The sequence below is a fragment of the Myotis nattereri genome (assembly GCF_964212035.1).
Source record: "Myotis nattereri genome assembly, chromosome: 14".
Classification (NCBI taxonomy): Eukaryota; Metazoa; Chordata; class Mammalia; order Chiroptera; family Vespertilionidae; genus Myotis; species Myotis nattereri.
The window spans coordinates 60,469,023-60,493,789 of NC_138089.1; the positions used below are offsets into that span (position 1 = coordinate 60,469,023).

At 65.3% G+C, this 24,767-nt stretch overlaps 1 protein-coding gene and 1 pseudogene across 2 annotated transcripts; both read left to right on the forward strand.

The window, feature by feature from the left end:
• The first annotated feature begins 106 nt into the window (after positions 1–106).
• LOC308529663 (laminin subunit beta-2-like) lies at positions 107–11,875 on the forward strand (annotated as a pseudogene). The gene is made up of 20 exons: positions 107–174; positions 318–430; positions 514–587; positions 687–1,002; positions 2,462–2,655; positions 2,742–2,862; positions 2,943–3,131; positions 3,214–3,392; positions 3,486–3,598; positions 4,818–5,118; positions 5,204–5,408; positions 6,095–6,191; positions 6,880–7,260; positions 7,433–7,596; positions 7,688–8,226; positions 8,332–8,470; positions 9,455–9,644; positions 9,721–9,862; positions 10,035–10,208; positions 11,279–11,875. The product of its transcript is annotated as a laminin subunit beta-2-like (transcript).
• Positions 11,876–12,174: 299 nt separating this feature from the next.
• On the forward strand, positions 12,175–24,676 carry LOC308529807 (laminin subunit beta-2; the record flags this gene model as incomplete). The annotated part of the gene is made up of 32 exons (XM_081106146.1): positions 12,175–12,259; positions 12,373–12,545; positions 12,640–12,775; positions 12,853–12,926; positions 13,307–13,495; positions 13,586–13,649; positions 13,828–14,030; positions 14,125–14,245; positions 14,513–14,701; positions 14,904–15,083; positions 15,203–15,315; positions 15,529–15,608; positions 15,720–15,852; positions 15,986–16,144; positions 16,216–16,343; positions 19,474–19,594; positions 19,765–19,957; positions 20,039–20,182; positions 20,379–20,610; positions 20,685–20,848; positions 20,925–21,149; positions 21,239–21,456; positions 21,566–21,662; positions 21,749–22,121; positions 22,214–22,398; positions 22,467–22,708; positions 22,782–23,130; positions 23,459–23,666; positions 23,743–23,884; positions 23,972–24,148; positions 24,251–24,410; positions 24,493–24,676. 32 exons carry the CDS (start codon positions 12,175–12,177, stop codon positions 24,627–24,629), a joined length of 5,394 nt encoding a protein of 1,797 aa, XP_080962272.1. The 3' UTR covers positions 24,630–24,676.
• Between the last annotated feature and the right edge of the window lie 91 nt (positions 24,677–24,767).

Below are 24,767 nucleotides of genomic sequence, written 5' to 3' on the forward strand. Positions count from 1 at the left end.
ACACTTACCCCACCTGGTTGCCAGAGCGGCAGCTGCTACCCACCCACTGGCGACCTGATTGTCGGTCGTGGCCAGAGCCTTCATAGTTCATCCACCTGTGGACGCCATGGCCCTGAGCGCTACTGCCTTGTCAGTCACCCCCAGGCAGAGGGGAGAGGGAGGCCTCTGGAACAGGTACCTCTGGGTCTTCCTGGGGGCCTCGGCCCTGTAGGAGTTGAGGTCACCGGGGGCTAGAGGGAGAGGCCGGAGCTGTGAAGCTTTGGAGAGGGGCCACCGCCATGCGCCTCCTACCCCCCTCTCCTTCGACACTCCCCCAGGACTCTGAAAATTGCTTCTTTGGCAACTCGGGACCGGGGTGGCCATGACATTGAGAATGTGATCTCCCGGAGTGGTCCCCGTGGCAACCAGACCTGGTGGCAAGCTGAGAGCGGTGAGGGTGCTGGTGTACCTGGGTGTGAGGGCCTGGGGTCTGGGGTCAAGGGCTCATCACTCTGACCAGCCCTGTGGTTGCAGGTGTTGAGAACGTCACCATCCAGCTAGACCTGGAGAGCGCGTTCTACTTCACCCACCTCATCATGACTTTCAAGGTGACCGGTGCCCCGGCCTGAAGGCTGCCGTGAGCCTCCTGTCCTGACGGCCACCCTGGTGCCTGCCCCTGGTAACCCGGGGACCCCTCCTGTCCCCAGACTTTCCGCCCAGCAGCGCTGGCCCTCGAGTGTGCGGTGGACCGCGGCCGCTCCTGGCATGTGACGGGTACTTTGCCCACAACTGCTCGGGCCTCTTCCCTGGCGTCGCCCGTGCCCCGGGCCAGTGCCAGCCATCCCGTCTGTGACCAGCGTTACTCAGACATTGAGCCTTCCACCGGGGCCAAGGCCAGGCCAGAGGAGGGCGGGGTGGGCGGTTGTGAAGCCGAAGGCTCAGCCTTGCTTCTTCCTCAGGTCATTTTCAAAGTTCTGGACCCGGCCATTCTGGTGGAGAACCCACACAACCCCGAGATTCAGGGTGATTCTCAGCCAATCCTGCGCTCCCTGCCCATGAGGCTGGCAGCTATTGGGGGAGGGGTGGTCCCGCGGAGGGAGGGCGAGGGGAGGGAGGCAGGTGGTGGGCGAGCCAGCTCAGTCCCCCAGCATCCTGCTCCAGCTGCCCCTTCACGGTCCTCGATCGTGGTCCCTAATGTGGCCCCCATTCCTGCCCCCTCACTGCTCGTCATGTGCCCACTGCATAGGGGCCGGCATGGGTAGCAGTTCCACCTCTGCCCCCTCACTGGACTCGTGGGGCCCGTGTGGTCCCTGCCACTGCTCTCCCTGCCAGCCGCCATGTCTCTGCTCCTGTCACTACCTCCTGCCTCCCCTGTGAGCCCCCATCACGGACCCAGTCCCTCCCCTCCCCTCAGAGCCTTCATTCTGGCCTTAGTGGGTGCCCTACGTCCCACAGCTGCCTCTAGCTGACCCCAGGGCATCTCTGGGGGTGACCTTGTGAAGCAGAAGCCTGTTACAGAGCAAGAGAGCCCGGCCGGTGTGGCTCAGTGGTTGAGCATCAACCTATGAACCAGGAGGTCACAGTTCGATTCCCAGTCAGGGCGCGGCCCGGGTTGCGGGCTCGATCTCCAGTGTGGGGCTACAAGAGGCAGCTGATCAATGATTCTCTCTCATCATTGATGTTTCTATCTCTCCCTCTCCCTTCCTCTCTGAAATCAGTAAAAATATATTTTAAAAACAAGAAGAAAAAAGAGACACATAATTCAACAGGGTCGCCCAGAGCCAGCCAGGCAGAAACACAGCAGGAAAAACACAAATGAGCTTTTTCTCCACACTCCACCCACCGGGACTGTGATACCAGCTGCTCACCCTGAACCCCACCCTAGGCCCCGGGGCAGCTGCTGCCCATTCCTTTGATCAGGAGAAAAGGGGAACCTGGCAAAGGAGAGACAGAGGAGGTGGCCTTGGCCAGGCGCCTGACCGAAGCTGTGGAGCAGGAGCAGCCGCGGACCATCCGCCTGTGCACTGAGCAAGGGCCCGCTGCGTGGCAGGCGGCTGCTGGGCAGGGAGGGGGCAGAGATGGAAGCCTGCCCACGCCAGGCCCTATGCAGTGGGCACAGCATGGGAGCAGTCGTGGCCAGGAGTGGGGGCCATGGCGGGGAGCAGGCCTGAAGTGGGAGAGACAGCTGACAAGCTAGTGCCTGTGGGCTTGGAGGACAGGTGGGGAGGCAGGTTCAAGTATCCAGAGACGCAGAAGGAGTGTCCAGGGGGCAGGGGACGCAGAGGGCTCCACTCAGGAGTGGCATCGGGGCTGGAGCCGTGCAGACGGCACTGCCACATGAGGTCGTCCTGACACGGACCCGAGGAGCAGGGGTGCTGGAGCAGGTGGCCGCGATGACAGAGGGAGACACCCTCTTCCCCCCTCCCTCCCAGCCGGGGAGGGGGGACCAGTGGGCCTGGGGCCTCTCCATCTGTGTCTCCAGAGCTGCACGTGACTAACCTCCGTGTGAACTTCTCCAAACTGCACACCCTGGGTGACAGGCCCCTGGGGGGCCTCAGGGGACACCCCCTCTACTATGCCCTCTATGAGCTCGTGGCCGGAGGCAGCTGCCTGTGCCACGGCCATGCCTCTGAGTGCAGGCCTGCACCCGGGGCCCCAGCCAACGCGGAAGGCATGGTGAGCGAGAGGGAGGGGCATCGTGTGGCGGGGGGAGGGCAAGCTGGGGCACGGGGGCCGACTCAGCCTGCCCTCCTTCCTGCCAGGTGCATGGCCTTGGTGTCTGCCGCCATCACACAGCTGGTGCCCACTGTGAGCGCTGCCAGGACCTGTACCAGGACCACCCATGGCACGCCGCCGAGCCTGGGCACCCCCACGCCTGCCGGGGTAGGTGCCATACCCGACGGCCTGGCCTTCCTGGCCATGGGGCCGCCCACTCCATCCCCACCTTTCTCATGCTCCCCCAGAATCCGAGTGCCATGGGCACACCCGGAGCTGCCACTTTGACATGGCCCTGTACCTGGCATCTGGCAACGTGAGTGGAGGCGTGTGCGACGCGTGTCAGCACAACACCGCTGGGCGCCGCTGCGAACTCTGCCGGCCCTTCTTCCACCGGGACCCCCAGGCAGACCCCTGCTCCCTTCACTCCTGCAAACGTGAGCCCCGGTCCCAACCCGCCCCCCGCCCCCTGCCCTCCAGGGGACCCCTGACCTACCTGCCCTCACTCTGACTCGCCAGCCTGTGACTGTGACCCCGTGGGTGCCCTGGAGGGTGGCTTGTGTGATGCCCACACAGATGAGACCCGGGGCCTTCTCTCTGGGCAGTGTCCTGCAAAGCCAACGTCTGGGGCCGGCGCTGTGACTCCTGCCGGCCCGGGCACTATGGCCTGAGCCTTTCCCCGTCAGAGGGCTGCCAGCGTGAGTGACCCTCAGCGCAGACTCCCCACGTCCTCCTGGCTGTGTGCCATCTCCGCCCCGATCACACATGCCCCTCCCCTGCCTGTGCCTCAGCCTGCAGGTGTGACCCCCCCGGGCGGGGCCCTGGCACGCAGGCCTGAGACCCCTCCCGCGGGGCCTGCCGCTGCAAGCGCTTTGTCTCGGGACAGGACTGCGGCCGTTGCCGGGTGAGTCTCGGCCGATCTGATTTGCTCTCGGGCACTGAGCTTCTAGAAGCCGACAAGCACGAGGCTGTACTCAGGGTGACTCACTGAGCCTTGCACACGGCGGTGCCCTCCAGACCTGGTCACCAGGGTCAGCGCCGCCTTGGCGAGCTGAGGCCGCGTAGCCCCGGGCAGGGACCGGGAAACAGGAGGGGCCCGGTGGGTGGTTACCACAGCCTTGTGCCTGGGCTGACAGGGGTTTCACAGTGACCATGATTGAAGGAAGAGAGACCAGTCGCTCCCGGCCTTCCCTCCAACATGGCAATTGCTTTACGTTTAACCCTGGCTGCGTCCTCCTTCTTCTTTCTTTCTAAAATATAATGTTCTTATTGATTTCAGAGAGGAGGGAGGGAGGGAGAGAGAGAGCCATCAACTATGAGAGAATCATTGATTGGCCACCTCCCGCACGCCCCACACAGGGGATCAAGCCCACAACCCGGCCTGTGCCCTGACTGGGAATCGAACTGTGACCTCCTGGCTCATAGATCAAGGCTCAACCACTGAGCCACGGAAGCCAGGCCTTCTACTTTTTTCTTACCTCCCCTCCATGAAGCAGGGCCAAGTCCACCAGCATCTCTACTTCCCCTGCAGCCACAGGCCGGACTCAGCCTCCTTTATCCAATAACAGGCAGTTCTGTCCATAACCTCCCTGACCCTAACCCTAACCCTAACGCTGACCCTGACCATGACCCTAACGCTGACCCTGACCCTAACCCTAACCCTAACCCTTTATCCAGTAACAGGCAGTTCTGTCCATAACCTCCCTAACCCTAACCCTAATGCTAACGCTAATCCTAACCCTAATGCTAACGCTGACCCTGACCCTGACCCTAACGCTAACCCTAACCCTAACCCTAACGCTGACCCTGACCCTAACCCTAACCCTGACCCTGACCCTAACCCTAACCCTAACGCTGACCATGACCCTGACCCTAACCCTGACCCTGACCCTGACCCTAACCCTAACCCTAACCCTAACGCTAACCCTAACCCTAACCCTAATGCTAATGCTGACCCTGACCCTAACCCTAACCCTAACCCTGACCCTGACCCTGACCCTAACCCTAACCCTAACCGTAACCCTAACGCTGACCCTGACCCTGACCCTAACCCTAACCCTAACGCTAACGCTAACCCTGTCCAGCTCTTCCTGTCTTTCCTCCACCACCCCTCTCTCTTACAGCCCGAGTTCTGGGGTCTGAGCAGTGACGCTCTAGGCTGCCGGCCCTGTGACTGTGACTTTGGGGGTGCCTACAGCAACAGGTACAAGGCCGAGACTCGGAGTGGGGGTCAAGTGGCAAGAACCGGGTGGAGCCTGTGCCGGCCCTGCCAGTGCAACAACAACATCGATCCCCGCGACCCTGCCGCCTGCGACCCGCACAGTGGGCGCTGCCAGCGATGTCTGCACCACAGCCATGGCCCCAGCTGTGCCCACTGCCGGCCCGGCTTCCACGGCAGTGCCCTGCGCCCGGGGGGCTGCCGGCGTGAGTGTGTGGTGTGGGGCAAGGGTGGCCCCAGGTGGTGGGCGGGTTCTTCCCTCCGTCCCTGCCAAGCCCGCCCTCTCCCCAGGCTGCAGCTGTGACCCCCGGGGCACCGTCCCCGCGCGGTGCCCATCCGGGGCCGAGGCCTGCTTCTGCGACCAGGTCAGCGGGCAGTGCCCCTGCCGCCCCCACACTCTGGGGCGGGACTGTAGCCGCTGTGCCCCCCTCTTCTGGAACCTGGGGGGGCCCTGCAGCTGCCATGCCCAACACTTCTACAGCCGGTGTGCCACCCAGTGAGTAACCCTACAGCACGTGGCAGTGCCCGGTGTGAGTGTGTGTGTGCCCCCGGTGGTGTTCACGTGACCCCCAGCCCCGGTGTGTGTGCTGCCAGCCGCTGTGTGAGTGTGATAGTAACTATGAGCGGGGGTCGGGCCTGGGAGAGCCGCCATGAGCTGCATGTGCCCGACCCCGTGGGCACCCTGCTTGGCGAGTGGGTGAGCCACCGTGAGGGGTCTTGGTCCGCGGAATGAGCGTGGGAGGGCGGAGGGGGAGGTTGGGAAGGAGGCCGAGGGCACAGGACTGAGGCTGCAGCGGAGCAGGAGGTGGGAGTGTGTGTCCGGAGGAGAGAGGCAGCCGCTGACACGCACGTGTGATGAGGCCTCAGTGTGTCCTGCGTCCTCGGGAAGGAGGCGGAGACGGTGTGGACAGGGGTGTTCGACGCAGGACACGGGGGGCAGGGCAGCAGGCCAGGAGCCGGGAGCTCAGAGGGGCCGTGGGAGGCGAGGCTGGCCGTGTGGGAAGGGAGGGCTGGCCAAGGGCTCAGGCCTGAGGAAGCAGGAAGGGAGGTGCCCTGGGTCCAGGCAGGGGGTGCTGCCTGCGCAGGAGCAGGGCTGGCAGGGGAGATGGAGCCGGGAGAGGGGGCGCCTCTGAGCGCTCTGTCCTCCCCTCCTGGCCTCTGCTGACCGGCCTCTCCCCTCAGGTCACGGGTCAGTGCCCCTGCCGGCCAGGATTTGGGGGCCGCACGAGCTCCCGGTGTGAGGATGGGTCCTGGGGTGACCCCGAGCAGGAGTGCAGAGGTGAGGGCCGAGGCTGCCCTGCGGAGCCCTCAGTGTGGATAGCAGGGCACTGGGGTTTCCTGGGAGACCGCATTGCTTAGTGCCGCTCCCCGAAACTTCAGGAAGTGCCTGTGAAGGCAGCAGGGAAAGTGTTGGCAAAACCTCGTGGGGTGCCCGGCCGGCGGGGTTCCGTGGTTGAGCGTCGACCTAGGAACCAGGAGGTCACGGTTCGATTCCCGGTCAGGGCACAGGCTCGGGTTGTGGGCTCGATCCCCAGTGGGGAGCGTGCAGGAGGCAGCCGATCCATGATTCTCTCTCATCACTGCTGTTTCTCTCCCTCTCTCCCTTCCTCTCTGACATCAATAAAATATACTTTAGAAAACTAGGCAGGTCCACCTACGGAAAGGACACATTGGGTGGCTCTTTCTTGCCCTGCCTGCCAGTCCTTGGCCCCAGGCGACCCCTGCCCGGCTGTCGCGCCTGCTTCTGGTGCTGCTTTCCTGCTCAAAGGCTGCTGTGCAGCAGCTCTGGCCAGGGCAGAGGGCAGAGGGCAGAGGGCAGAGGGCAGAGGGCCCGGTTGTGGCAGTCTGCGCAGTGGCTCGCGAGCACCCTCCCCCTCCCGCAGGGCCACCCTCTCCGGGGGCTGCTCCTGGAGGCAGGCGAAGCTGAGTGCTGCCCCAACCTGCCTGACCCTGTGTCTCCCCCACAGCCTGTGCCTGCGACCCTCAGGGCTCCCTCTCGCCCGCTGCGACCCCTACACAGGGGCCTGCCTCTGCAGAGAGGGCGTCTCCGGGCCGAGCTGCCAGGCGTGTGCCCGTGGCTCCCTAGGTGCCTTCCCACACTGCTCGCCCTGCCCGGCCTGTTTCACCTCCTGGGACCAGCGCCTGGCTCTGCTCCGGCTGCGGCTGGAGGCTGTGGCCCAGGAGGCCGCTGCCCTACGCCAGGGGATGCCTGGCTGGGGTGCTAGGGGTCCGGGCGGACCCCAGCAGGCCCTGGAGCGGGTCCTCCAGCTGGCACAGACGCTCCTGGAATCTCCTGTACCCGCGGCGGGGGCCCTGCGGCCGCTGACAGCATGCTCAGCTGGACTCAGGCAAGGGGTCGGGGTCAGCAGGGGAGGGGTCTCCAGCGAGGTGCCCAGGGTCAGGGGTCCTGCTGGCCACAGGCTGGCCTGTGGGGGCCCTGGGTCTGGGAGTTGGGGGGTTCCCGAGTGAGGGTCGTGGGGAGGACCTCGTCAGCCATGCTGGTGCTCTGTCCTCCCGCAGGACAGAAGTGGCTGCACTGGCCCCGACGCTGTGGGCCCCGGGACAGGCTGTGGCCGAAAGTGAGCCCTGGCTTAGGAGGCAGCGTGAGCGGCTGGAAGAACTGTGCCGGGAGCTAGACTGTGTCTCGGCCGTGGCCTGGCCCAAGGGGGCCCCAGGAGTCCAAGGTGAGGCCAGCTGGGCAGGTGTGTGGACAGCAGGTGCCTTTGCCTGTGTGGCACTAAGCCACCCTCCGCCCCTCCCTCCCGTCTTCTGCAGAGGCTGCGGCCCAGGCCTCCGCAGCTGCCCTGCTTTCCCAGGAGGCCGTGCGTGGGGCCCAGGCCGTGGCCACACTTGGAGGACCGGACCGCATCCTGGGACAGGCCCGCGAGGCCCAGCAGTGGACAGAGCGGATCTACGGGGCACGGGCCAGCCTAGAGGCCCAGCTGAGCGGGAGCTGAAACTGAAGGGGCTGGTCGACCAGGTCCAGATGCTGCACCCACCGCCCCTGAGACTCCGGTCACAGCTGGAGTGGGGGGTGGAGGTGTGGGTCCCGGCGGGGCTGGCCAAGGCCGGGCCCCCTCCTAGGGGTGCCCTGGGAGAGGCCGGGGGGAGTCTGGGATGAGCATCGTGGATCTCCTGCCTGTCGGCAGGAATGCAGGGGCCCGGGCCCTGGCCTGGCCTGTGTTCCTGTGCCCTGCGCCGTGCCCCCGTGCCCTGGGACTCTGCCCGCTGCCGGGTGGGCTCTGGCCATCTCCCGCAACACCTCCTCTAGCCGGCACCGAGCCGGCGCAGCCTCGGCGCAGCAGCGGCAGCTGGTACAGAGCTCTAGGGGCCCTGGGGTGGGGTGGGGGGGACGGGGGAGCACAGCCTGGCCCTCGAGTTACAGGGGACACGTTTCACCTCCAACCCGCCCCTACCAGCTGCAGCACATCCAGGCCACAGCAAGCTCCACGGGAATCCGGGCCCAGGAGACATGGCATCGTGCAAGGGGTGCCTGGGGTGTGGCCACCCTGGCCCCTGTGCAGGCAACTGTGCACAGGATCCAGCGTTTCCTCTTGGGTACATGTCTGCTTGTGCGTCTGTTCCCAGCCGAGGTCAAGGCAGGGGCGTTCAGGTCACTGCTGTGACACTCCTTCCAGAATGAGGACTACCCAGAGGGCTGAGGCTGACGGGTCGGGTGGGGCAGGGGTGTGAGGGGGACAGGGGTGTGAGGGGGCAGGGTGTGAGGGGGCAGGGGTGTGAGGGGGCAGGGTGTGAGGGGGCAGGGTGTGAGGGGGCCAGGGGTGAGGGAGGCAGGGATGAGGTGGGCAGGGGTGAGGGGGTAGGGGGTGCTTGGGATGCTGACGGCTGGCTGTGGGTCTGGGGAGCTGATGGAGTGCTTGTCAGTGTCCACGGTGTGAGTGACCCCACCACCGCAGATGGCAGTCTACCTACCATCTGTTTATTATTATTTTAAATTATTATTATTATTTTATATATTTTATTGATTTTTTACAGAGAGGAAGAGAGAGGGATAGAGAGTTAGAAACATCTATGAGAGAGAAACATCGATCAGCTGCCTCCTGCACACTCCCCACTGGGGATGTGCCCGCAACCCAGGTACATGCCCTTGGCCGGAATCGAACCTGGGACCCTTCAGTCCGCAGGCCGACACTCTATCCACTGAGCCAAACCGGTTTCGGTTATTTTTATTTTTTATCGATTTCAGAGAGAAAGGGAGAGGGGGAGAGAGATGACATCAATGATGAGAGAAAATCATTGATTGGCTGCCCCCTGGACGCCCCACACTGGGGATGGAGCCCCCAACCCAGGCATATGCCCTGACCTCCTGGTTCATAGGTCAACGGTCAACCACTGAGCCACCCACTGGGATACCTGCCATTTAACAACTGATTCACAAAATTCCCGCAAATGTCATACTTGCCTGTTGCTAGCCTCTAGCATACCATGCAGTCATGTCAGAGTCCGTGAGATGTTGGGGTCAGGGTCCGTGGGGTCACGGATCAGAGTTCACAACCAACATCCCCACACCGACCCCCACAGATGAAGGTGCGGATGCTGCGAGTGTGGAGCTGGCGGCACGGCGAGGGCTGGCAGTGCCCTGCCCCCAGGGTGAGGCCGTGGGCATCGCCCTCCTGCTGGATCAGGCCCAGAGGGCCCTCCCTGCACCGGGCGCTGGAGGCCAGGAGCTGCCCACGGCTGACCGTGTCCTCCACCAGGCACAGCAGACCAGGTGAAGGGCCAGGAGCTGGAGGTGGCGGCCAGAGGGTGGGGGGAAGGGCTGCCCTCTGATCACCCGCACCTTTCAGGGAAGGTACTGCCAGGGCCCAGGGCCGAGCGCAGGGCGTTCAGGGGGTGCTAGCTGAGGCGGGAGCTCACACCAGGGCTGCAGAGCAAGGGCTGCAGGTGGCCAGACAGACACTTGGAGGGCTGGAGGCCAGTGTACAAAAGGTGATACCCCACTGTACCCCTCGGCATCTCAGGGGCCACTGGTCCCATTGTCCCCCCGAGGTCCTTGACCCACATGATACCATGAAGCTACCAAACACCCTGACCATGTGAACACTCCACTGAGTTGCTGCCCTGCTGTGACCTCCCTGTGACCCCCTGACCTTTGCCCCAGGTGGCGGGGCGCCTGGCCCAGATGACACTGGCAGCGGATGTGACCCCGGACCCGGGGCTTCTGTCCAGTGCAGCTGTGGCTCTCAGGACCCGTGTGGCCCTGTGCCAGCAGCAGGCCCAGGAGGCAGAAGAGCGGGCAGCACATGCCCTGGGCTTGGCTGGGGGCCTGGGCAAGGTGAGACGGGAGCAGTGGACATTGGGGTGTCAGGGACGCCCGGCACAGTGTGAAGTGGGGTTTGGGCTGGGACTGGGCTTTGCTGGGCTGAGGTGGGGTCTCGGCTCTAAAACCCCCTCCGCCCCGGGGACGGGGGCGGCCGTGCGTCTGGGTCCAGGTGGGGGGGTTCAGGTCCGGCCCTGCTCCGGGAGCTGCAGGCGGCCCCGGCAGGTGTGGTGGAGTTGCAGGAGGGCAGGCGCAGCCAGCTGGCCACAGTGCGGGACGCAGGGGAGAGGGTGCAGCGGACACGCGCCGAGGCCCAGGAGCTGCTGACGTGGGTTGCAGGCCCGCTGGAGCCGCCTGGAGGGTGCGTGTCGGGGCCGCCGTGGGTGGGCCAGGGTGGAGTCAGGGTCAGATTCATCTAGTGATGAGGGCTGGGTCAAAGTTCAGAACAGGAGGTCAAATGTAGATCAGGGTTAGAACTTTTAGGGATGGGGCCGGGGGTCAGGGTCATGGCAGAGACGGGCAGAGCGGGAGACTAGGGCCAGAGGCCCCTGGCTCAGGGGACCCGTCCCCAGGGCTGGAGCGCCGCCTGGTGCAGAATGAGCAGACCCTGGGCAAGAGGGTGGCCACGCTGGGGGCCCTGGAGCACCTGCGGCTGCCGGCCACCGGCCACCGGCCACGCCACCTGCTGACGGCCTCCTGGATGCCAAGGGGGGGGCTCTGGGCCTGCCTGGGGGACTCAAGGGGCTGCAGACACCACTGGGTGACCCTCATGTGACCCCCGATGTCCTCAGCGGCCCTCTGCCCGGGAGAAACCTGGGAGACCATGGAAAATCCCCGAGGTCATCGAGGCCCCTGCCCCTGACCATCCGTGGTCACCTTAGTGTCCCGAGCCCCCAGGTTGGCTCTGGGGGTGCCGGGAGGTGGGAGACCCCTGCTCCAGACTGACTGGCCTCCAGCCCAGACTCCCCTGGGAAAGCCTGGGGGTCCCCCCAAGAACCCCAGCTTTCTTTCCTGGACCCCCAGCTCCGGGTGTTCTCCCCGGCCCCTGACCCCTGGCTCCCGGCCCCTCCCCATCTGGCCCTCAGAGCCCCCGGGGAGCTGAGGTCCCAGTCCCGGTCCCTGGAGCCTGGGTGGGGCAGCTTGCAGCGCATTCCAGCCGAATTCAGCTCCCGGCAAGCTGGAAGGTCCGGAGCGGACGCGCGGCCATAAGATCTGGACCGCGCGCTGCCTCTCCGGTCCGGTCGGGTCTGTCGTGGCCACCCAGCTCCCATTTCCATGCGACGGAGACTGCACTTCCCGTGCGGCCTGCTTTAGTGGCCAGGGAGCCGGAGGCCCTGGACCCAGCGGCCTCTCCCCCACCCGCCCCCTCCGGCCAGCATCCTAAGCTGCCACCTTCCTGAGCCGGGGGCTGGACGCCCTCCCGCTCTCCACTGATGCTGGAGCCCTGGGTCCCAAGGCCTAGCTGCTGTTGACCTCCACCTAGGTGGCCATGACCCTGCGGACAAAGGCCAGGTTCCAGGGGCCGTTTGAAGTCTCACAGACCAGACTCCGAGCCTTGGCTCCGTGGCCCTCGGTGCGCCCCCTGACCAGACCACAGTGGCCTAAAGCCCCAGCCCCCCTCTTCCCCCTTGCTCTGCCGAGATCTGGGCATCAGGACTCAATAAAAATTTGCAGCTGAGCTGACCTGGGCCTGGTTTCTAGAATGAGGGTCCTTTTCAGAGGGGGGGCGGGGGGGGGCGGGGGCGGGAACCTCTGCACGGGGTTGCAATCCTGCCCGAGATCCGCTCCAGGCTTTCCTTCCTGCCGTGGTTCCCAACTTTGCTCAAAGTCGCCAGACTCCCAGCCCAGTGGAGGGACCGCCGGACCTGACCGAGTGGACACTCAGCCGCGAACCCTCACAGGCAGGGTCAGCAGGGGCCTCGGGGGAGGGTGCGGGCGGCTCGGCCCCAGACCTCTCACACCGACACCCCTGCTCCCCAGGATGGAGTGGGCCGCAGGGAACCGAGGCGGGGACCCGCGGGGACAGCCGGGGCCCTGGGAGCTCGGCGTGGGCCTGCTGCTGGGCGGTGAGAAGGCCGGGAAGGCTGGGGGTTTGGGGATGGGATGGCGGGGCCGGGGGAGCCAGCCCTGGGGCCACCACCGGGGGAGCACCGTGCAACAGGCTGCCCCCTGTTCCCAGTGCTGGCCACCTCCCTGGCCCAGGCCCCAGTCCCAGACGTGCCGGGCTGCTCTCGGGGCAGCTGCTACCCTGCCACGGGGGACCTGCTGGTGGGCCGCGCGGACCGGCTGACGGCCTCCTCCACCTGCGGCTTGCACGGCCCCCAGCCCTACTGCATCGTCAGTCACCTGCAGGTGCCGCGGGGGTTGGGCTGGGGCCCGAGTCCCTGTGGGGCTGGCACCGATGAGGTGAGACCCTGACCCTGACCCCGACCCCGACCCACCCCAGGACGAGAAGAAGTGCTTCCTGTGCGACTCCCGGCGGCCCTACTCCGCCAGAGACAACCCAGACAGCCACCGCATCCAGAACGTGGTGACCAGCTTCGCCCCGCAGCGGCGGGCCGCCTGGTGGCAGTCAGAGAACGGTGAGGCCACGGGTAGGCACAGGCGGGCAGGGCTGCCCACCAGTGGCCTGGCCCCTGACCTCCGCCCCCTGCCCCAGGTGTCCCTGCGGTCACCATCCAGCTGGACTTGGAGGCTGAGTTCCATTTCACACACCTCATCATGACCTTCAAGGTGCCGGCATGCCTGGGAGCGGGCTCCAGCCCCTGCTGGGCTCGCCTTTGCCCCAGCCCCAGCCCCAGCCCCAGCCCCCCTGAGCTCAGATGCTGCGCTCTGGCCGCGTGGGAGGCGCCTTCGTCTCACACTTTCCATTGCCTTCCGCCGCCATGCTGCCCTGACTCCAGGCTGGGCCTGGCGCTGCCTCCCTGGGCCCCACGGCCCCTGAGCCGACCCCCTCGAGGTGGTTACCCTCCCTGGTCGTTGCTTGGCTCCCTCTGGTCTTCCCCACCCATCTGTGGGCTGCTTGAGGGCAGGGCCCAGTCAGGCAGAGCTCTTGATGGGCCTGGGCTGGACCCGGGTCCTGGGGCCCTCTGATCAGCCATCCCCGCCCCCAGACGTTCCGCCCGGCCGCCATGCTGGTGGAGCGCTCAGCAGACTTCGGACGCACCTGGCACGTGTACCGGTATTTCTCCTATGACTGTGCAGCCGACTTCCCGGGCGTCCCGCTGGCCCCCCCACGGCACTGGGATGACGTCGTCTGTGAGTCACGCTACGCGGAGATCGAGCCATCCACTGAAGGCGAGGTGCGGGGTCCGGCTGGGACTGGGAGGGGCACCGGGAGGGGGACGGGTCTGGGGGCAGGTCCAGCCTCTGCTGACTCCGCGCCCCTCCAGGTCATCTACCGAGTGCTGGACCCCGCCATCCCCATCCCAGACCCCTACAGCCCGCGGATCCAGAGTGAGTGTCTGGCTGGGGGCTATTTGGGGCCTCGGTAGCTATTTTGGGCGCTTCCTAGGGCAGGTGCCAGGGCAGATTTAGCTCCTAGCACAGCAGACAGGAGGTCTCCCAAGGTGACCTTGGCTGCCGCCCCTGGGGAAGCCTGCCTGGCCAGCTGGCCCCGCCCTTCCCCACTCAGACCTGCTGAAGATCACCAACCTGCGGGTGAACCTGACACGGCTGCACACGCTGGGCGACAACCTGCTGGATCCGCGGCGCGAGATCCGGGAGAAGTACTACTACGCCCTCTACGAGCTGGTTGTGCGCGGCAACTGCTTCTGCTACGGACACGCCTCGCAGTGTGCGCCCGCCCCAGGGGCACAGGCCCACACGGAGGGCATGGTGAGGGGCTCCGCTGGCTGGGGGCGGGGCGGGGGGCAGGGCAGCTGTGGGCACGGCTGGACAGTGCTGACCGCGTGCCCGGCCCCCCTCCTAGGTCCATGGCGCCTGCACCTGCAAACACAACACGCGTGGCCTCAACTGTGAGCAGTGCCAGGATTTCTATCACGACCTGCCCTGGCGGCCAGCCGAGGATGGCCACAGTCATGCCTGCAAGAGTGAGTGAAAGCCTGGCCGCTGTGCCTGGTAGACCCCAGAGCTGACGGGCAAGCCCGGAACGCCCAGGCTGTGTCCGAGGGCACCCGGGCCTCGATGCCCCGAGGACTCCCTCGCCCCCCTGACCATCTGCTCTGGGCAGGGGCCCAGTGTGGTGCTCCTCAGCCCCTGGCCTTGGGAGGGACCTGAGGTGGCACTAGGGCCTCTTCTGCCCCTCACACGTGGGACATGGTCCCTCAAGAGGCCTGCCCTCTCCTCCCTCCCCCAAGAGTGCGAGTGCCATGGGCACACCCGCAGCTGCCACTTTGACATGGCCGTGTACCTGGCATCTGGCAACGTGAGTGGAGGCGTGTGCGACGGATGTCAGCACAACACCGCTGGGCACCACTGTGAGCTCTGCCGGCCCTTCTTCTACCGGGACCCCGCCAAGGACCTGCGGGACCCGGCCGCCTGCCGCCGTGAGGCTGGGCCTGAGCGGGGAGGCCGGGACCTGAGCCGGGTGGGAGCTGGGGAGCTGGGGATCTGGACCGCTGTCAGGTGGCAGGGTTGGGGGCGCCTAGGGTGAAGCCAGACTGGGAATCGGGTGGGGGGTGGGGAGGTGGAAGATGACGGGTGCTGGGCTGGTTTGGAGGGGGTGACCTGGCCCTCCTGTGCCCTCAGCCTGTGATTGTGACCCCATGGGCTCCCGAGACGGCGGTCGCTGTGATCCCCACGATGACCCTGCTCTTGGGCTGGTCTCGGGCCAGTGTCGCTGCAAAGACCACGTGGTGGGCCCCCGCTGCCAGCAGTGCCGTGACGGCTACTTCGGGCTCAGTGCCAGCGACCCCATGGGCTGCCAGCGTACGTGCTCCCCGCCCTGCTCATGCTGACCTTAACCCTTGACCTCTGACTCTTGACCCCCCTGAACACACAGTGCTCCCCAGCTCCCCAGAGCGCTGACGGGTCTCCTTACCCTGCAGGGTGTCAGTGCGATGCCCGGGGCACGGTGCCTGGGGCCACCCCGTGTGACCCCAAGAGTGGAACCTGTTTCTGCAAGCGCCTGGTGACCGGACACGGCTGCACCCGCTGCCTGGTGCGCCTGAGGGGCGGGGGCGGGGCTCAGCACTCGGCCGCAGAGCAAGGGTGCAGGGTGGTGTCCAGGACCCACGGGGGTGCTGAGAGCTGACGGTCCGGTCCTGGCTAAGAGGCAGGTCGGGGAGGCGAGGGCAGGGGCTGAGCCATCATTGGAATCCTGGTGGGTGGCGAGGGGGTCTGTCTGTGGCCTCAGCAGCCTCCTCTCCCCCAGCCTGGCCACTGGGGCCTGAGCCACGACACGCTCGGCTGCCGTCCCTGTGACTGCGACGTGGGTGGTGCCGTGGATCCTCAGTGAGTGTCGGCTAAGGGGCCCGGGGAGGGGGGGGGCGGGGAACCGGGAGGGGGGGCGGGGAACGGGGAGGGGGGGGCAGGCTCACTCGTCACTCATGGTTGTGCTCATAGGTGCAACGAGGCCACGGGCCAGTGCCGCTGCCGCCCCCACATGGTGGGGCGCCGCTGTGACCAGGTGCAATCTGGCTACTTCCGGCCCTTCCTGGACCACATGACGCTGGAGGCCGAGGAGGCGCGAGGCCAGGTGGGGGGCAGTGGTGGAGGGAGGACACGGAGAGGCAGGGGGACGCTGGCGCCTTGTGTGGGCAGCGCTTGCGCACGCGGGGGCTCGGCGACAGGCTGTGGCGGAAGCGGGAGCCCCACAGCCGCGTCTCCAGCAGGTGGCTGTGGTGGAGCGCCTGGCCGTCCCCGGGGGAGCCCCGTCCTGGACAGGCCTGGGCGTCGCCAGGCTGCAGGCAGGCCAGGCGCTGGACTTCCTCGTGACCTCCGTGCCCAGAGCCATGGACTACGACCTGCTGCTGCGCCTGGAGCCCCAGGTCAGACACGTGGCACTGCCCGGAGCTGCGCCTCGCGGGAGGGGCACCTCCTTCACTGTCCTGTCCCCCAGGTCCCCGAGCAGTGGGCGGAGCTCGAGGTGGCCGTGCAGCGCCCGGGGCCCGTGTCTGCTCACAGCCCCTGTGGGCATGTGTTGCCCGAGGATGACCGCATCTCAGGGACGCTGCAACCGGACGCCAGGTGAGGGCCCCAGGGCAGCCCCTACGAGGGCTGGAGGCCGGCCCCCCGCCCCCCGCGGGGCACCTGAGCAGCCCCCACTGCCCTTCGCTTGCCCCTCCTGAGCGCTGTGCCAGGGGCTGTGGGGCACGGCCCCGGTCAGAGGAAGGAAGTGGGCAGAACAAAGTCAGCTCTCCCTGCGGGGCGCTCAGTCCCTGCGGCTGAGACGGGGATGCAGGGAAGCCGTTCACCCAGCAGGGAAGGGACACTCAGCACCCGCCGCTGCGCCTGAGCTGGGTACCGGCTCCTTACATTTTGTTGGTTTTTCGTTTGTTTTTTGTTGTTGTTGTTTTTTTTTTATTATTAGTTAAGGTATTACAAATGTGTCCTCATCCCCCCCCTTTAACCCCCAACCTCCCCCCCACACACAAACTCATGCTCCCATCCCCCTGTTGTCCATGTCCATTGGTTTGGCTTATATACATGTATACAAGTCCTTCTGTTGATCTCTTCCCCTTACCCCCGCCCTCCCCTACTTTCCTTCTGGGGATTGATAGCCTGATCGCTGTTTCTCAGTCTTTGGGTCTGTCCCTTTTCATCAGTCTATGTTGTTCTCTATAATCCACAAATGAGTGAGATCATGTGGTATTTATCTTTCTCTGACTGGCTTATTTCACTCAGCATAATGCTCTCCAGTTCCATCCATGCTGTTGCAAAAGGCAAGAGTTCCTTTTTTTTTACCGCAGCATAGTATTCCATTGTGTAGATGTACCACAGTTTTCTAATCCACTCATCTGCTGATGGGCACTTAGGCTGTTTCCAAATCTTAGCTATGGTGAATTGTGCTGCTATGAACATAGGGGTGCATATATCCTTTCTAATTGGCGTTTCTGGTTTCTTGGGATATATTCCTAGGAGTGGGATCACAGGGTCAAATGGGAGCTCCATTTTTAGTTTTTTGAGGTAGCTCCATACTGTTCTCCACAGTGGCTGCACCAGTCTGCATTCCCACCAGCAGTGCAGAAGGGTTCCTTTTTCTCCACATCCTCTCCAACACTTGTTGTTTGTTGGTTTTTCGTTTGTTTTATATATTTTATTGGTTTCAGAGAGGAAGGGAGAGGGGGAGAGAGAGACATCAGTGATGAGAGAGAATCATTGATAGGCTGCCTCCTGCACGCCCCGCACTGGGGATCGAGCCCGCAACCCAGGCCTGTGCCCTGGACCAGAATCGAACCCGGGACCCTTCGGTCTGCAGGCCGACGCCAGGGCTGTCTTATTACATTTTGGTTGGTGTTTGTTTCATGTCTACTTTTTCATCACTTCTTTTTAGACATTTTATCATGTAAATATTCAAATAGACACTGAAGCAGAGAATGGCATAATGAACCTGCCTGAGCCCTTATAGACATTTTGCCAGCCATGACTTGTGCTGCACAAAGACCCCCCGCTGCTGAGTGGAGAAGAGACATGGGGGCTGTTGAGCTGGCTGAGTGGCAGGGGTTGGACAGAGGTGGAGCAGTTGAGGTGGCAAGAAGAGCAAGGCTGCAGAGGGTTTGAGCGGCAGAGCCGGAGGCTTACCATGTGGGGGAGGGGTGGACTGAGGCGCAGACATGGGAGGAGCAGTTCTGAGATCTCAGACACCGGCACTAGGCCAGGGGTGGTTGGGTTTCGGTTTCTGGAGTTACTGGGAGAGCTGAAGTAGGAGGTATACATTTGGACATGTCACTAAACTCACCATGTGGCTCAGTGGTTGAGCATGACCTATGAGCCAGGAGGTCTCGGTTCGATTCCCAGTCAGGGCACATGCCCGGGTTGTAAGCTCGATCCCCGGTGTGGGGTGTGCAGGAGGCAGCCAGTCGACGATTCTCTCTCATCACTGATGTTTCTCTCTCTCTCCCTCTCCTTCCTCTCTGAAATCAATAAAAAAAATTTTATTTAAGAAAAAAGAAGAGCCAAAACCGGTTTGGCTCAGTGGATAGAGCGTCAGCCTGCGGACTGAAAGGTCCCAGGTTCGATTCCGGTCAAGGGCATGTACCTGGGTTGCGGGCACATCCCCGGTGGGGGATGTGCAGGAGGCGGCTGGTCGATGTTTCTCTCTCATCGATGTTTCTGACTCTCTATCTCTCTCCCTTCCTCTCTGTAAAAAATCAATAAAATATATAAAAAAAAAAAAAAGAAAAAAGAAGAGATGGGTTTAGATCAGCCGTGGGCAAACTATGGCCCGTTTGAAATGAATACAACTAAAAAAAAAAAAAGACCGTACCCTTTTATGTAATGCTGTTTACTTTGAATTTATATTAGTTCACACAAACACTCCATCCATGCTTTTGTTCCGGCCCTCCGGTCCAGTTTAAGAACCCATTGTGGCCCTTGAGTCAAAAAGTTTGCCCACCCCTGGTTTAGATGAACCCACCAGAGGAAGGCAGGAAGGCCGGAGCCAGGCTTTGGGGGACCCTCCTGTTAGGCAGCAGCGGAGGAGCTGGGGAGGAGGGGGTCAGGAGTGAGGCAGGTCCCGGGCAGGGCGGGCAGGGCGAGGAGAGCCTGTCTGGGAGGAAGGGGCGCTGACCTCATCGCTGCTGAATGTGAGCAGATAAGATGCAGCAGTGGCTGCGGGGCCTGGCTCCCGGAGGTCATTGGTGACCTGCCTCGTGCTGGGAGAAGGCCTGTTGGGACAGAAACCCCACTGGAATGGGAGGCTAGAGCGTGGAGGCAGGACTGTAGCAAAATTTCAGGAATTTGTTGGGCAGGAGAGCAAAGACATGCATCAGCTGGGGGGACACCAGGGGTGCGGGAGGGCTGCAGGGGCAGAAGGGCCCTGGCGTGGTTTGCAGCTGGAGGGGGTGACCCAGGAGAGAGGGGCGAGGGGAAGTGATGCCGTCTTGGTGAAGAAGAGCAGAGGTTGGTGGTGGAGGTCAAGGTCAGAGCAAGTGTGAAGAGGCCACTGGGAGTTGCGGGGTCGTACGGAGTGCTTCTCGCCAGACTGCTCTGCGCAGGCGTGTGACCCCAGCGAGAAAGATATGCAGGATCCTGGTCGGGCTGCCCAGCTGTCTGCTGGCCTGGGCAGTGGTCGGCTGCTCTGTGTGTGGGGGGGAGGGCCCAGGGTGGTGGGTACAGGACCCTGGGTGACTCCCATGCCTGACTTCTGTGCCCCCAGGTCCGTGGTGCTGCCCAGGCCTGTCTGCCTGGAGCCTGGCGTCTCGTACAAGCTGCAGCTGAAGCTGCTGAGAACAGGGGGGCGTGCCCAGCCCGAGCCCCCCAGCCTGCTCATTGACTCGGTGAGCAGTCCCCTCCCCACCGACCACAATGGCCAGGCCCCGTGGGAGGGACCCGGCCTGGCAGCTGGATGGGAGGAGTCGGGCAGAAGTGCGGTGCCACCTCAGTGATTGGCAGGCGGTACCCTTATGGCCCTGGGTCCCAACCTCACCCTGCCCTGCCCACCCCGCAGCTGGTGCTGCTGCCCCGGGTCCTGGTGCTGGAGATGTTCAGTGGGGGAGACGCGGCCGCCCTGGAGCGCCGGGCCACCTTCGAGCGCTACCGCTGCCACGAGGAGGGCCTGGCGCCCAGCAAGTCCCCTCCCTCGGAGGCCTGCGCCCCGCTCCTGCTCAGCCTGTCTGCCCTGCTCTACAACGGCGCCCTGCGTGAGTGTCTGTGCTGGTGGTGGTGTGGGGGGGTGCAGGTGGGGGGCCTTTCTGACTCGGCCCTGCACCCCCTCCCCACAGCCTGCCAGTGCGACCCCCAGGGCTCGCTGAGTTCTGAGTGCAACCCCCACGGGGGCCAGTGCCGGTGCAAGCCGGGAGTGGTGGGCCGCCGCTGCGACCGCTGCGCCCCTGGCTACTACGGCTTTGGCCCCGCCGGCTGTCAAGGTACCTCCCTGCCCCTTCCCAGGACCCAGAGTTCAGCCCCGTCGCTGGCTCTCCCTCTCCCTTCCTCCCCCTCTGCAGCCGACCCCGAGCGCTCAGCCCTGGGTCGCCTGCCCGCAGTCCTCTGCATCCCCCGACCTTCCCACCCGCCCCGCCCAGACGCCCCTGCCCCTCGGGCTCAGCCCTGCCTTGCCTGCAGCCTGCCAGTGCAGCCCGGAGGGGGCGCTCAGCGGCCTGTGTGAAGGCGCCAGCGGGCAGTGCCCCTGTCGAGCCGGGGCCTTCGGGCTTCGTTGCGACCGCTGCCAGCACGGCCAGTGGGGGTTCCCTAGCTGCCGGCCGTGCGTGTGCAACGGGCACGCAGACGAGTGCGACACCCACACGGGCGCGTGCCTGGGCTGCCGGGACCACACGGGGGGTGACCACTGTGAAAGGTGAGCCGGAGCAGCCCCGGGGCGGGCGGCGGGCTGCGCAGAAACGATACAGCTCCCCCTGCCCCTCCACGCAGGTGCATCGCGGGCTTCCACGGGGACCCTCAGCTGCCACACGGGGGCCAGTGCCGGCCCTGCCCCTGCCCCGAAGCCCCTGGGAGCCAGCGGCACTTCGCGACTTCTTGCCATCGGGACGGGCACTCCCAGCAGATCGTGTGCCACTGCAGGGCGGGCTACGCGGGTGAGTGGGTGCGGTGCAGGCGCGGGCCGGTGAGGCAGCTGGGCAGGACACTCACGCCTCCCCTCACTGTGGGCAGGGCTGCGGTGCGAGGCTTGTGCCCCTGGGCACTTTGGGGACCCATCCAGGCCTGGTGGCAGGTGCCAGCCATGTGAGTGCAGCGGGAACATTGACCCCACGGACCCTGACGCCTGTGACCCCCACACGGGGCAGTGCCTGCGCTGCTTACACCACACGGAGGGCCCACGTTGTGCCCACTGTCAGCCTGGCTTCCATGGGCAGGCTGCCCAGCAGAGCTGTCGCCGTGAGTGTGGGATGAGCAGGGGTGGCCGGGGGGGGGGGGCGGGTCGTTGCCCAGGCTCCCCTGACTACTGTCCATCTTGGCTGGCACAGGCTGCATCTGCAACCCGCTGGGCACAGATCCCCAGCAGTGCCCGTCCACGGACCGGTGCCACTGTGACCCAAGCAGTGGGCAGTGCCCATGCCTCCCCAATGTCCAGGGCGCGAGCTGTGACCGCTGTGCCCCCAACTTCTGGAATCTGACCAGTGGCCGTGGCTGTCAGCCCTGTGCCTGCCACCCCAGTCGAGCCACAGGCCCCACCTGCAATGAGGTACGGGACCTCCAGTGGCTCCTGGGTGGGTGGGACCAGCCGTCCGCCTCAGGTCTCCAGGGCTCAGCCTCTGGTTGAGGCTCTGAGGGCTGCCCTGCCCCCACTCTAGTTCACAGGGCAGTGCCACTGCCGAGCCGGCTTCGGGGGGCGGACCTGTTCTGAGTGCCAGGAGCTTCACTGGGGAGACCCCGGGTTGCAGTGCCGCGGTGAGGGGGCCACTGGGTCCGGGTGGACGGGGCCTCCCGGATGCCCGCCGGCGCCTGATAACCCTGTGGTCCGCCCTCTCCTGCAGCCTGCGATTGCGACCCTCGTGGGATCGACACGCCTCAGTGTCATCGCGCCACGGGCCACTGCAGCTGCCGCCCGGGGGTGTCTGGCGTGCGCTGTGACCAGTGTGCCCGGGGCTTCTCGGGGGTCTTTCCTGCCTGCCACCCCTGCCACGCATGCTTTGGGGACTGGGACCGCGTGGTGCAGGACCTGGTTGCCCGTACCCGGCGCCTGGAGCAGAGGGCGAAGGAGCTGCAGCAGACGGGTGTGCTGGGCGCCTTTGAGGGCAGCTTCCGGCACATACAGGAGAAGCTGGCCACCGTGCAGGGCATCGTGCTTGCCCGCAACACCTCGGCCGCCTCCACTGCACGGCTCCTGGAGGCCACGGAGGAGCTGCGGTGCGGATGGGCCCAGATAGGTGGTGGGAGGGGCGGCGGCCCAGGGACCGGGGCTGAAGCCTCCGCAAACCCCTCCTTCCCCTCTGGCACAGGCGTCAGATAGGGGAGGCCACCGAGCACCTGACCCAGCTGGAGACACAGCTGACAGATGTGCAGGATGAGAACTTCAATGCCAACCACGCACTAAGCAGTCTGGAGCGAGACAGTCTGGCACTTAACCTCACGCTGCGGCAGCTCGACCAGCACCTGGACCTGCTGAAGCACTCCAACTTCCTGGGTGAGCGTGGGCCAGCCGTGCGGGGGCCAGGGCTGACCTTCAGCTGACTCCCGCCTCTGCCCACGTAGGTGCCTATGACAGCATCCGCCGTGCCCACAGCCTGTCCGCAGAGGCAGGGCGCCGTGCCAACGCATCGGCCCTGGCCGTGCCGAGCCCCGTGAGCCACTCCGCTGGCACCCGGCACCGGACGGAGGTGCTGATGGGTGCCCAGCGGGAGGACTTCAACCGCAAGCACATGGCCAACCAGCAGGCACTGGGGGAGCTCTCTGCCCGCGCCCACGGCCTGAGCCTGACGGGCATAAATGAACTGGTGAGGCGCGAGTGTGAGGTGGGACACGGGCGGCTGCTCCTTCCACGGGTCCTGATTGTCCTGTGCCCGGCAGGTGTGCGGGGCTCCCGGCGATGCTCCCTGTGCTACGAGTCCCTGCGGGGGTGCCGGGTGTCGGGACGAGGACGGGCAGCCCCGCTGTGGGGGCCTCAGCTGCGACGGGGCGGTGGCCATGGCGGATCTGGCGCTGGGTCGGGCCCGGCACACACAGACAGAGCTGCAGCGGGCCCTGGCGGAAGGTGGTGGCATCCTCAGCCAGGTGGCAGAGACCCGTCGGCAGGCAGGCGAGGCCCAGCAGCGGGCCCAGGCGGCCCTGGACAAGGCCAACGCCTCCAGGGGCCAGGTGGAGCAGGCCAACCAGGAGCTGCGCGAGCTCATCCAGAGCGTGAAGGACTTCCTGAGCCGTGAGCCTCCCACACGGCCAGGCCCCGTGGTCGTTTCCCCGTGTCTGTGTTTATACGTGTGTCCCTGGGTTCGTACTTGGGTCGGGACGTGTGTTCATGATCCTGTGTCTGGCCCCTGAGCCCTTGCCCTTTGTGGCCCTCAAGTCCGTGGCCCCGAGTTGGGGCCCACATATAGCCCCATGGCCTGCTGGTTGGCCATGTCCTTGTGGTCCCATCCTTCTGCCCATTAGCAAACCCGCAGCCCTCGCGCAGTCCCGAGTCCATCCCCAACACTGGTCCCGTACCCATGCTGGGAAGGTGTCCCTGAGTCCCTGCCTGCGTCCCACAGAGGAGGGGGCCGACCCTGACAGCATCGAGATGGTGGCCACCCGGGTGCTGGAGCTCTCCATCCCAGCGTCACCTGAGCAGATCCAGCACCTGGCTGCCGAGATCGCTGAGCGGGTCCGGAGCCTGGCCGACGTGGACACGATCCTGGAGCGCACTGTGGGAGATGTGCATCGGGCAGAACGGCTGCTGCAGGAGGCGCAGCGGGCACGGTCTGACCCCAACCTTGACCCCCATCCTTGGCACCTGGTCCTGATCCTGCAGACCCTGATGCCCTCTGTTCCGCAGGAGCCGGGCTGAAGGTGAGAAGCAGAAGGCAGAAACAGTGCAGGCGGCACTGGAGGAGGCCCAGCGGGCGCAGGGGGCCGCTCAGGGGGCGATCCAGGGGGCAGTGGTTGATACGCAAGACACGGAACAGACCCTGCACCAGGTGTGGTCTCTGGGGCATCCGTGGGGCGTGGGGCCAGGTGACGGACACACCTCTGAGACCTGGTTAACCCGAGCCCCCCCACGGCAGGTGCAGGAGAGGATGGCGGGAGCAGAGCAGGCGCTGAGCTCTGCAGGGCAACGGGCTCAGCAACTGAACGGCCTCCTGGAGGCTCTGAAATTGAAACGAGCAGGGAACAGCCTGGCGGCCTCCAGGGCCGAAGAAACAGCGAGCAATGCCCAGGGTCGTGCCAGGGAGGCTGAGCAGGTAGGCTGAGGCAGAGCCCGCCAGGGGGGGGGGGCCGGGGGGGGGGGCAGAGGCTGGGTCTCCACGGGGCCACCACCCTGCCCCTGCCCTCCACACCCCCAGCTGCTGCAGGGCCCACTGGGCGACCAATACCAGACAGTGAAGGCCCTGGCGGAGCGCAAGGCCCAGGGCGTGCTGGCTGCGCAGATGCGCGCAGAGCAGCTGCGGGATGAGGCTCGCGGCTTGTTGCAAGCGGCTCAGGACAAGCTGCAGCGGCTGCAGGGTGAGGACCGGACCGGGCGGGCACCGAGCCGGGGTGGGGGGCGCGTGGGCGCGGACCTGCGGCTGAGGCCCGCCTCTCTCAGAGCTGGAGGGCACCTACGAGGAGAACGAGCGCGCGCTGGAGGGCAAGGCGGCGCAGCTGGACGGGCTGGAGGCCAGGATGCGCAGCGTGCTCCGCGACATCAACCTGCAGGTCCAGATCTACAACACCTGCCAGTGACTGGCCCGCCGGCCAGCCCCCCAATAAACCGTGTGAACCCCCTCGGCCTGGTCTGGACTGATTTGGGGAGGGCGGGGCCTCTGGGCGGGACCTCGGGGCTGCCCCCGGCGGGGCGGGGCGGGGCCAGGGCACCGGAGC